The following is a 12,219-nucleotide window of genomic DNA, read 5'->3' as shown; positions in this document are numbered from 1 at the left end:
TATGTTGTATACTACTGAATCATTTTTTCAATTCGTTGGGTAACGAGTCTATTATTTTTATTTTTTGATCGAGCTTGAACTCTTTCTCACTGAAGCGTTCTCTACCACTTGCCACCAGCATTGCTTTATCTTTCTCTATATTTTCTCTTATATTTGCTATAATATCTTGTTGTAAACTTTTCATGGTTTCATCCCAATAAGACATCACCCTTTTGAACCCAAGAACAATACCGAAAGACGCCAGCGACCCCATTGAATAAAAGGAGAATTGTTCAGAAAGTCCACCTACTACAGAGCAGAGAATTAATGGCAATTGCAAGCTAAAAAAATTCTGATAGATAGCCTTATTTGCTTTCCCGTGAAGTTTTAAAACTCTTTGACCAATATTTTGTATTTCTAAAGGCGACTTCAATGCCAGAGTGTCATCAAGTTGCAATTTGCCCGAGAGCTTGAACAAAGAGCTTTTCATTTTTAGGTGAGTGAGAGGTTCAACGAGAAGTTCGAGTAAATTTAGCTTCAATTTGCTTTCAGAGTAGGTGTAGATTTTCCATATCGACAGGTGCTCCCTCGAAAATTGGTCGAGAAGAGGATTAATTACTGTCTGCAGTTCTAAATGTGCTAATTGACTCCAGCTTTCGATTTCGCTCATCATTTGTTTTCTCTCATATTCTATCATCTTTTTCCGTTCCAAGGGAAGTTCTGTCCTTTTGATATTTTCAATTATACTTTTCTGAAGATTTTTGAATATTGTTTCTTTATCTTCAAGGATACTTCCCAATCTTTTTGAGATGTTATCAAAGTTTGAAGTTTCCATATTTCTTAGGTATTCATCAACAGTAGATTTATCTCGCACAAAATCTATCGTGGCTTTAAGAGCAAGTTTTGCATTAACTGAGCTGGAGAGAAGTAGTTCTTTAGATATTTTAGTGTCATTGATGCTTATTGTAGGCCAGACACGAGACGGTGAGTCACCTAAATCAACATATAAATGGCAGCCCCTTTCATATTCCGGTCTTTCATTGTCATGAAACTCTAAGAACTCAACGTCGTACCTTTTCAAAAACGGCGATGGCAGTGTCAACATTATCGATCTCTCAGATTTAAGTAAGTCAAGTTGCTGACCGTACCTCATCAGTACATTGGAAACATTCTTTCCATGATATCGCGTTACTAACGTTCTGAACCATGTTTGATCTCGAGCATAAACATCAGAGAGCAGAGCACTGATGAATTCGGAGTGGTTAGTTTCTTGCCTGCGAGGCAATATAACTCCACAGCGGATCGTCCTTCTGGTGCCCTCTTCATCTTGTAATAGTAATGACAGTTTTTCGGGTAATTTTTCATAGCATTGAGCCAGTTGTCGCCATTGACTGTTGAATCGCTTAATTGTGGTCCATTTTATGTTGGTAAACATAATTACTCAGTGTAGGTATTTATAAGAAAGCAGATAGATACATTCTCGTTAGCATTTTTAGGTGAAATGTCTGAAATATCGGTCCGTTTCACACCAATTTTCCAGACCTGACATATACTCGCATCCGAATCAGATGAAAAAAAACAAGATGCTCAAATGTACAATATACAAGAAATAATCGCGATATTTTTAATACGCTATTGGAAACCTCCCCAAATTCTGGTGTCACAATTGTATCCTTCGAATAAAGTGGCTAGAGGTATAATATAGAAGGAAGGAAGACGGTACGATTTGCAAGTTTTTGGTAGTAACCAAAATTGTAACGAAGATTTTGATTGCAACTAGCCGGTTTTCTATTCAAAAGTGAATTTGAATACATCCAGAGACTTCATTAACATTATCATAAGAATATAATTACCGTAATGCCGTTGAGACAACATCCGAGTCTATCAGAAGAAGATGTTCAAGCTGCTGAGATGCTTGATGTTTTAAGGAATTCACATGCAGACGAGCATGTGCTAAGTAAGGAACTTGAAAACAAAAAAGAAGTGATAAAAAAAGAGGATCCGGGTTTAAATAGTCAAGCATTGCAGGGCTCACAATATTCTCTGCTGGAAAAGGTGCGTCGGAATTCCATTATCAATAACGTTGTCACGCTCTATGAGATGAACAGTAAAAAGAGGGCTGCATCTATCTTACTTGAGAAAGAGCGGGGACCTTCAAGGGAATCTTTTAATGATATCCCCAAAAGCGATGAACCCAACTACGATTTAGGTAGCGACAATGTTTCGAAGCGACAGAAGATCACTAAAGCTCTTGCTAAGAGTAAAGGCAACCTGAAGGAATATCAGTTAAACATGTCTATTGAATCGAAAAAACGATTAATGGCATGCTTGCATCTCCTAAAATTAGCTAACAAGCAGCTCACAAATAGGGTTTCGGTCCTGCAAACCCAAGTTGAGAAAGAAAGAAAGGATAAGAAGTTTCTTAAGCGAGGCAAACCAGTTTCCCATCCTCCAAGGAACATACATGACAAAGAGGAATGCGGAAGCGACATTAGTAACGATTCGGATGATGATTCGGATGAGGAGTTTTTTGATGCTTCTGATTCTCTAGATGATCAGTCCAGAGTTATAAAAATGGAAGTGGTTGGAACTGTTAAAAAAGTCTATTCATTGATTTCTAAGTTTGCAGGAAACTCATTGCCGGAACCTGCGAGATCACAAGTACGCCAAACTCTACTCAATTTACCAACAAACTGGACAATAAGCGTTCATAAATCTTCCATGTCTCCAAAAGCAAGACGGCATAGAAAGAGGCTGTCCGCTAATGGTAAAGTTTTAATTCTTGCCGAAGAATCTTTGAATATGGTCAAAAACGTAATGGATGTAGTAGATTGTACCTTGGGCAGAGCGGAAGAATGGGTAAAACATAAACAAGAGGTGAAGGAATTATTAAAACAAAAGTTCATACACCAGCAATTAAAAAGTCAAATCAGAGAGCAGTTAGAAAAGGAACAAATAGAGGAAAATGGACCTCGATAAAAAGAGGAATCAGAATTTATAAGAATACGCACATATATACATATATGTACAATCAAGAGCATACCACCTAATTTTGTAAAGCCTTCAAACGATCCCGCATCTCATTCAGCATGTTGTCCGCCTCTTCATCAATTCTTTCTTCAGGAACTTCTTCCTCCTTCTCAAATGTGGGCAGTTCGGATTTAGGAACCTCGTGCATCTTATCGAATTTCTCGTTGGTGTATTTTTCGACAATCTTGTTCACTTCTTCATCAATTTCTTCATCAAGTTCGTCGTCTTCTGCTTGTACGCTCTCCAGCCCATCGTCTACCATTTCGCTTATGATGCCCGCTTTGACTAATTCTTTCTCCAACTCCATCATCGTGCTTTGCAACTGTGGCAGCCTGACTAGGGAATTCACCTCTCTCATAAGTTCAGCACTATCTGCCATTTGATGTGATAAAGTACGCATTCTGAAAGCTTCCTCAATTTTCATCCCCACGGATTCCAGCTGAGCCTTTGTCACATATGTTCGGTCATACTGCTTATTGATTGCATATAGCTCCTTAGCATACAACTTCACCGTACTGACTTCGTTCTTCTTCGCTGCCTTCTTAATCAGCTGCTGCGTCTTTTGTTGGAGAGTTGCTAGTTCTCGCAGAGTTTTATCTATATTTCTTCCATTCTTCCTCAAAGTAGCCTTGATAGCACGGTGTTGCTCCTTGGGATCTGGCCCCCATATCGCCTTTTTGACATAATCCATCGGTAAAACTTGGGAAATGCTATGAAGTTTCCCCAGACAATCCACTAGCCGACCCACCCTAGCTATATCTCCTGCAATGTTTATTCATTCTATGTTATATTGCCTTAGCTACTTTATCATTTCTTGTTATGGAAGCCGTATCTCGGTAGGGATTTCTAGTTTGAGTGTAAGTTTCCTCTTCACGTGACCAACGACACTATATAAAACATGGGATTTCATAAGCGGCTAATCTTTCCACAGTCTATACTACTTTATAGCACAATACTTGGTTGCTCACACTCAAATCGCTCAAGGGATGGCCATCAATGTATTTTATAAGATGCCTCACAGAAAATTGCTTACAACCAATAGGATTCCATTTGTGGAATATCGTGGCAATCAATTTGTGAAGCATCGTGAAGACATTCACAAATGCAGGATTTCTTCACTTGCAGCTCGATAGAAAGAGCGTAGAAAATCCAAGCTGGACTGCCAAATTGCATGCATTACAACACATCAAGTTGAAAATATGCCAACCCAAAGCATTCTTTGTGCAAGACAGTATTGGGGGATCGGGAAATTTCGAAGGCAAGAAAGTACAAAAAATAGACTTAACTCTGGTGATTCAAAATCCACAGCGCACTGACATCGTGATTTTCTGGTGTAGGTTCCCCAAATTCTCACACTTAGAAACCTGTATGATTGGGTTAAAAAGATACTTGAGCTACAAGTGTCTGTCATGTCATTGGCATATATATTTACCTATATGACATATTAAAAGTTGGTTCTTTACTGTAGGGTAGCTATAACGTTGAACAATATAGCATTGAACAATATAGCATTGCAACACAAGAATTTATCTCTTGAGAGTGATGTGAATGGAATTGATCTAGGGGAAGAAACAGACAACAGTTGCACGTATTACTCTTTGGAAATTTCCGTCATCCTTTATCGGCGGCTCCCAGATCTGCGTTAAAGAAATGAAACTCCATAGTTCATCAGAGCAGTAATCTCAAAGATGAAGCAGGCAAACACATGCCCATTAAATTCATAACCATGCAGTGGAAGATCATATGGAAATAATTATAGCTTCTCCATCATTTATTTTGTGAGATATAAGTTATATATGATCATTTTGATTTCACTTTGCCAATTCCTTTGAAATAGCGCTGTAGTTGCCACTTTTTGTATACGAGACAAACTAACCCGTGATTTCAGATCACACTTACCCAATGGAATTGTTTTTCAGGAGCCTTAGTGACTATTCAGGTGTCGAAACAAGGTGGCCTACATACTCACTTAAAAAGAAGTATTGTTTTGCCAGCACAGAATGGATCAAACTTCAGAAATACCATTATTGAACTCTCTCCACTTTCTCTGCAGGAAAAGTGGCGTAGTAATACTGATTATTAAAAAAAATTCAGCACGAGTCATTGGCTTCCCTGAACATACAGTAATACTAATGGCAACTTGTCGGGATCCTTCGTTTTTTTCTCTGTCTAGCGATTCGCCGTCCCAATGCGTTAAGTTTCAATGCGCTTAAAACTTTCGAAAAATTTCCCGCTTCTCAGCGGAAGGAAGCCTGTCCAACATTTTATTCATATTTCATAAAGTCGACTATTTAACAAAGTCAAATAAACTAATTTAGAAGATATTATTAAATCTTCAAGTGGTTTATCGAATTGACTGATATAATTGAAATGTCTGATAACGACAAGGAGCCTAATGGCAAGAGGACTAATTTGGAAGTTTGCATTAAGCTCCCAGCAGGACTGATCAGTGCTGGCGCTTCTAAGAAGAAGAAACAGCAGCCTCTTACTGAGGTACAATTTCAATTTTCAAGAGAGGCAAAGGTCCAAGACATTCTAGATGTTCTTGCTGTAACTTATGCTACCAGATATCTAACCAATATTGATCTGAAATTCGGTAAGAGAATTTTGAAAGACTTTCAAATTCTGGGCGATATTATTGGCAATGAACTTTTTTTGAACCTACAAATTGTTTTGAAGCCTTATTGTACCAGAGATGTTTTGAAGCATGTCTTGACTTTGCGTGAATATCTAGGATTCTCTCCCGAAACCATAGACGGATTATCTGAATTCGCTGCGTCTACAAGCTCAAAGTTTCAGCAATTGGGACTATCTGATATCAAGCGGAATCTGGAGCAAGATGAAGACGAATCTGAGGATTCTAAACTGTCAGAAAAACATGTCTTAAAGGTGTCAGATTCAGAAAAAAGTGATTTTGAAAGAACTGTAAAGGAGATTCTAAGTGGCATTAACCATTCTAGTGTCACGGAAGTAAATGCACCTGAAAGTAATATTATTACCCCATGTTTGCGTTCATTGAGTCTTTCTGCTTATAATCCAGTTCCGCCATCATACAAATCAGAAGGTCATTTATTATATTTACAAGCTGGCACTTTAGAGGGTGAAAATTTCCATATTACAGCCTCTACCTCTGGGTTCTTCATCAATAAATCAACTTCAACTTCTTTTGATCCTGTTCCAAAGGAGTTCGCAAATGAAGGCAAAGTTTCATCACAGGCGAAACACACGTTATTTGATTTATTAGCCCTGCGTTCCAAGAAGCTGATTTCTCATGTAAACGATTTTGAAAAGAAAGTTCGAGATCTAAATCCTATCGCCTACATCAAACCTGTTAACACATTTTTGCATAAACCGTGGATGGTTTCAACCTCAACTGTTCACAGCGGTGATTATCTGCGCATGCAATTGGATTCGCTATCATTTGAGACTGAGAGAAATTTCAACGACGAATTTCAGGCAGTCAAGGACTTGCCTGCAGATACCCTTCAGGCACGTATGGACTCTGAAAAATTATTGGCTAAAATTATTAGCGAATTTACTGTTGTTGCAACAAAAGGTGCAATGTCTATCTTTTATGGCGATTTCGTTGCGATGAATCCAGATGCCACAAAGAATGAACAGATTTTCTTAAAGGACAATATTTTCTACTCATTCGTTAGCGATGTTAATGGTGCATTTGAGTCAAAAGGTGGTCATGAAGCAGCAATAGCAGCATCAAACCAAGACTTGAGAATCATCAATTTGTTAAACCGTGTGGGTACTCAAGAGATTCGCTATTTATTGTCTACAATTGTCGAGTTTTGTGGTAGGAGAATTTTGGCTCAAACACCTGTCCCCGGTCTATTAAGCACCATGGGTACTAAAAATTACAGAGATCCGGAGACAGGCGAGGATCTAGTTGAAGATTTACCAAATGACATTTCTGTAATGTATGGTTATGATGAGTCAACCAGGAGAGTAATTTCAAATAAAGCGTTTGATGATGCGATTCAAAAGGAGCTTGCGAAAGTCTTTCATTTAAAGTCTCATGAGATCGATGGCTCTGGCATTACTCTTTCTTCTCAATCTAAGGGGATCATGGGATTCGATAAAAGAAAATACGTTCTTGATTTGGCAAATACATGCCCATTAGATATCAATTTTGTCAGAGACCACTATGATAATGTTGACGTTGAAAAACAGTATCCCCATAGGCAAACTTTATTGCGCCCTGAACTAGTTGAGAAATGGTGGCAGCAAAAGATACAAAAAGAAGGTTTGGACTATAATACTGCATACGAAGACAACAAATTCTCCTTCAATCCTGACGCTTATCAAGTAGAAGGTATATCAGACGGAACTGTAGATGAAATCTCGGATTATTTGCGTGATGTTATCCTGCCAGGTATTGTTGAGGATTACTCGACAGGAAATGTTACTGCTCCTTATGATGGAGAGCATGTTGTTGAGAATTTACACATTAATGGTGTCAATGTTCGTTATCTTGGTACACTAATAGAGTTAGCTAAGAAATGCTTAGATGATCAAATAAAGAAGTATCAAAGTCACTTGAACGATGTTGCTGAAGGGAATAAAGAACACGAAGAATGGGAAAAAGAGTATTTGATCAAGGTTGAAAAATTGATTAAGGCGAGACAAGAAGAGATCAACAAATATGTTCAAGAAGGCAAGGAAGTACCAAAAGAGTTAACCGAGCAAATCAAGCTACCTGAAGAGGAGCTCAGGAAGCCAACTAAGGAAGCACCTTTCATTATTAATAAAGATGAGTTGTTACCTTTGATCCATGCATCTGAGATTGAGATTATCTCTAGATCTATAAAACATATCTTAAGAAAGCACAGCAAGAATATCCCTCTCTCTTTGGTTCCAGCTCTCATTGCTTTCGTATTCAATTTGGTTTTTGGAATCGGATACAATAGCTCACCTTCAGCAGAAACTGGAGACGGTTTGAACGGCTATGAATTTTGCACCTTGACTCGCTCCAGTTTATTGGAATCCATCTCTGAGCAGGCATTCCTTCGTTTCCGATATGTATTACCTTCCAATTGGATTGAGAAATATACGGCTGCCCCATTCGCTTTAATTAGATCTATTTGTTATCAGTTTGGTATACAACTTGCCAATAAGGATTACTTTTTCAATAGAGAGCAATTAGAAATTGCAAAGCAATTACAGGAGAAAAAATCCAGGTTTTTGGAGCCCTTAGCAACATTTTCAGCGGAAGATGTTACTATCATTCCACGTGTGAAGAGTGCCGAATATGACTCTATCGTGAGTGATGAACTTTGGGCTCAGGGAGCTGCAACTATCGAAAGTGATCAGAATACAGCTTTGAGCCTTTTGTCCCAATCTGTCACTATAAGAGAGGATATTTCTTCCACTTTATCTAAGAGTGTTGCAGAAAAAAACTTATCACTTTCCACAATTTACAACAATGTGGGTTTGCTTCCAGAGGCAGTAAATTTTGCCCGCAAAGCCTGTATGATCTACGAGAGAGTATGTGGCATTGATTCTTTTGAGGTGCTTCGCTCTTTATCAAATTTGGCTGTATTAGAACTATCCAGTGAAAATGTCCTAAACACTGCTTTGGTTTATAAAAGAATTATAAGCACAGTTCAAAGTTTCAACTTGGTCGCAGTTCACCATCCCATTGTAATTAGTGCACTAAACAGCTTAGAGCAGCTCGCACTCGGCATTGAAAATCCTAGACTAGCGATTGATATTTTGAAACACCTGGCAGAAATTATTGTGTCTTTGGATAGCGCGGACTCGTTGGAATTTGGATATGTTCAGTCCCGTATTGGTAACATATATGCTTCCATGAACATTATGCCTCGCGCTTTGGAACATATCTCTTGCACTAAAGACATATTCACTACTCAATTAGGTATGAACCATGAACTATCTGTGCAAGCCAAACAATGGAACGAAGGACTGAATAATTTGATGAAAACTAAGCAACAACAAAAAGCATTGCAAGACGAGCAAACAAAAAGTAATAACACCGAAGGAAAAGCTCAAAGGAAAGAATCTAAAAGCATAGATGAAGGACCAAATCCAGAGTTGGCTGATAAGTCAGTGGAAGAGTTGTTGAGCTTCATTGAAGGTGATTCTCAAGAGTCTTCAAAGAAGACAAAGACGAAAAAAAATAAAAATAAAAACAAAAAAAAATGATGACTTGCAAATAATGTAAAAAATTTCGTCCTGTAAATAGATATATTTACATGCTATATAGTAAATTTATTCACACAGTAGCCTTTCAATGATCAACATAAATGCAGGAATCAGTATATTGTCGTTCAGAGTACTATTTCCTTCAAGTAAACCGCTCAGCAGACATACAATACACAAATTTGTATGAGAGATACCGTTAAAATAGCCAAGATTTTCTTTGAAGAAATACATTGTCGCAGACGTACTTACGACAAATGCTAACGTTCCTTCAACAGTCTTTGTTGTTCCTGGCCAATAACGTTTACCCCATTTCCCGCCAATAATGGAAGCCAATGAATCACCTACACCGAGACTGATTAGTCCAACTGGCGAGTTGGCTATCAATAATGGTGCGGTAACGCCAATTATCAGATAAATGTATGAAATGATTATTGGACCTTTATCATCACGAAAATCAGAAAAGAGTCTTAGTCTTGCATCGAGATATTCGCCGAATGGTTGAAGCTTCAAATATCTGAGGTACTCGACAGTCAAAAACAAAACAATTGTACCAGCCAAAGAAATCTTCACGAATTCAGGGTCCATTAAAAATGGCTTACTTATCAGCAATAATATCAAAAAGTGCCAAACTTTTCTCGATGTGTTCAAAGAAAAGTTGGATTTGAAGATCAAAATATTTGGAACTAAAACGAAAAGCGAAATTAACCACGTTGATAGAATTGTTATCCGAGTTTTGGAGCCCGATATGTAGTCCAAAAGCCAATCCAACGGATCCTTTTCGTCAATGATTAGTAGTTTCTTGATAATGAATGGTGTTCCAGCCACAAAACTTGTGAACAACATAATTGACCTCATATATCCATCGGAAAATGAACTTAAAAGAAAGGACATCACGTAATTGAAACTGACAACTATTAAAAATGCCAAAAGTGTATTTTTTAAGACTTGAAAATAGATGGAATCCGATTGAATCAAAAACAGCACATCAGTTAGTAAAATACTGAACAAACTGCAATCCACGTTGTCAAGGCTTTTCAAATGACTGATCTTGGCAAGCACGATAGAAAACACGTAGTTAATTATGATTGCCAAAAAACTCTGAATAGGTGCTTTAGGGGAGTCCTCCGGTGCCTGCAGTTGAATGAGCATCCACTGCATTGGAATCCGGAACGGTAATGGGATCTCAACGATATTTAGCACCAAAGCGCTATTAACTAGCGTCAATCGCTCGTTGAACAAAAGCGAAAGCATGAAGGGTAAATAAAATGAGTAGAATACTTGGAACTTTGGCAGCGTTCCCGGATTGTAACCGCTCGACTTATATTTTGAGTATGCGCTCACAAGTATTGCTATTACAATAATAGCACAATTTTGAAAGTGTAGGAAGAAAGGACCCTGAAAGCCACCATACTTCGCAAACGCAAAATGAATCGATATACATAGTATGAACAGCTGAACGATCACATCAGGAGCCAATAGTTCATCTAGTGCGGAGTAATTATCCTTGGGTTGGGTTTCTTGTGGTTCGGATTTACTCTGTTCTTCCTTTGCAGCGGTACGAGCTGCGCCTGCAGTGCCCGAATAACCACCTCTTCGTCTTGACATAAATAACACTTCAATTTCACGCTAGGACCTGATTGCATTGAAGGCGGCTGATTCCAATTAAATGAACAATCGATAAGATCCATTTCAAATACAATTCCTTGCAGGTTCGTGTCAACGCAGCGCGGTTTTTATATGTGTTACCCGGGCTATAACAAACTGCTTCGCTTAAAATCTTTGCCGCCGAAGTTTAGAAGGAACTTAAGCAGAATACTCACGTACCGTGTCCGAGTTTGTGAGATAGAGGCAAGCTGAAGGTATGTCTGCTATTGAAGTGTGAATGACGCTCATTTACTGAGCTTTCCGAGACGAGAGAGTAGACTATCATCTTGGTGGGAACGAATGATGTTTTAACATTCTGCAACACAGTGGGAATGTTGATCAACTACATGAGAGAATGTAAATCAAAGCTCTCAAGCTAAAAATACGTAGAGACTCTGCCATTTTTAAGTACGCGCCAAGGCTATTGGTTAATGGAAAAGGAGTGTCGCAGTGGACTTCGAGCAAGTCGGATCTGAGTTCGCATTCACACCAAAGTACACCAATTACTTCCATCTACAGAAACGACAAGACGTTAAATTACGCAAGGGAGACAGTCCTTGGATCAACCGTGATGATAGCATGATGAAAATCGATACTGAATGATTTCATTCTTCATTGCTAAAAAAAGGTAATCTCAGCAGAATAGAGAACGATATTCGCATTGGTAAGCTTCAGTGATGTCTGTAACTCGACAGTCAGAATTCCCATCCTTCAACTACGGTGTAAGCGCAAAAATGTGACACTGAAATAATTTCCTGACTGGCTTTTACCTGCACATAGCTTTATCAGTGTCATTACACTGACAGAGACGTGTGAAACTGAGGCACGGGATTTTCATAAGCTACTTCCTACAACAGTCAAGGGTATAAGCAAACTGACTAGCAAGGTAAATAAGCAGTGTCCGACGTTAGTTATCTATGAGGTGCTAACGATTTATCTGCAACCAGAGTTCTATTCTCAGCTCACAAGGAGGGCAAAATAACTGGCTTTGATTCTGGTTCAACCACTGTTTCGACAAAAGGGAATATTCTTGCCCTAAAGCCGCAGAATATACAGCAGAGTAAGCCAAGCATATCCAGCTATAGCAGACAAGGAGAATTCGGAGAAACAGTCCGATTCAGAGTCTCAAATTCCTGACAAAGAGTGGGTACTTATGTAACACGGACAATTTTAATAAAACACAACTCCGTGGTTTCTGACGAATACTGGGTGGTTAGATAGTACGGTCACGAAGTAGTGCTCTATTCGTTGAAAAGTCGGGAATATCACACGGACAACTGCAAGAAGCAAGCTCAATATCTCCAAAATGAAGTATGACTTTACGAAATGCGTCTTCAACGTACGAAATTAAACCCACACACTAACTAAAAGCCCTAATGTAATACCGCAGAA

At 38.6% G+C, this 12,219-nt stretch overlaps 5 protein-coding genes across 5 annotated transcripts; 2 read left to right on the top strand and 3 right to left on the bottom strand.

The window, feature by feature from the left end:
• Window positions 1-19: 19 nt before the first annotated feature.
• HG535_0G03620 (uncharacterized protein) lies at window positions 20-1,414 on the bottom strand (the record flags this gene model as incomplete). The annotated part of the gene is made up of 1 exon (XM_037290309.1): window positions 20-1,414. The coding sequence occupies one exon, from the start codon at window positions 1,412-1,414 to the stop codon at window positions 20-22; it is 1,395 nt and encodes a 464-aa protein (XP_037146204.1).
• Window positions 1,415-1,836: 422 nt separating this feature from the next.
• On the top strand, window positions 1,837-2,958 carry OPI1 (transcriptional regulator OPI1; the record flags this gene model as incomplete). Its single annotated transcript, XM_037290308.1, has 1 exon — window positions 1,837-2,958. The coding sequence occupies one exon, from the start codon at window positions 1,837-1,839 to the stop codon at window positions 2,956-2,958; it is 1,122 nt and encodes a 373-aa protein (XP_037146203.1).
• A 67-nt stretch (window positions 2,959-3,025) lies between these two features.
• Window positions 3,026-3,700, bottom strand: VPS24 (ESCRT-III subunit protein VPS24; the record flags this gene model as incomplete). Its single annotated transcript, XM_037290307.1, has 1 exon — window positions 3,026-3,700. One exon carries the CDS (start codon window positions 3,698-3,700, stop codon window positions 3,026-3,028), a length of 675 nt encoding a protein of 224 aa, XP_037146202.1.
• A 1,679-nt stretch (window positions 3,701-5,379) lies between these two features.
• CLU1 (translation initiation factor 3 subunit CLU1) lies at window positions 5,380-9,183 on the top strand (the record flags this gene model as incomplete). Its single annotated transcript, XM_037290306.1, has 1 exon — window positions 5,380-9,183. One exon carries the CDS (start codon window positions 5,380-5,382, stop codon window positions 9,181-9,183), a length of 3,804 nt encoding a protein of 1,267 aa, XP_037146201.1.
• A 66-nt stretch (window positions 9,184-9,249) lies between these two features.
• SEC59 (dolichol kinase) lies at window positions 9,250-10,788 on the bottom strand (the record flags this gene model as incomplete). Its single annotated transcript, XM_037290305.1, has 1 exon — window positions 9,250-10,788. The coding sequence occupies one exon, from the start codon at window positions 10,786-10,788 to the stop codon at window positions 9,250-9,252; it is 1,539 nt and encodes a 512-aa protein (XP_037146200.1).
• Window positions 10,789-12,219: the final 1,431 nt, after the last annotated feature.

Source organism: Zygotorulaspora mrakii, chromosome 7 (assembly GCF_013402915.1).
Source record: "Zygotorulaspora mrakii chromosome 7, complete sequence".
NCBI lineage: Eukaryota > Fungi > Ascomycota > Saccharomycetes > Saccharomycetales > Saccharomycetaceae > Zygotorulaspora > Zygotorulaspora mrakii.
The sequence above is the reverse complement of the archived record's forward strand: the minus strand, read 5'-3'. Positions and strand labels throughout refer to the sequence as shown.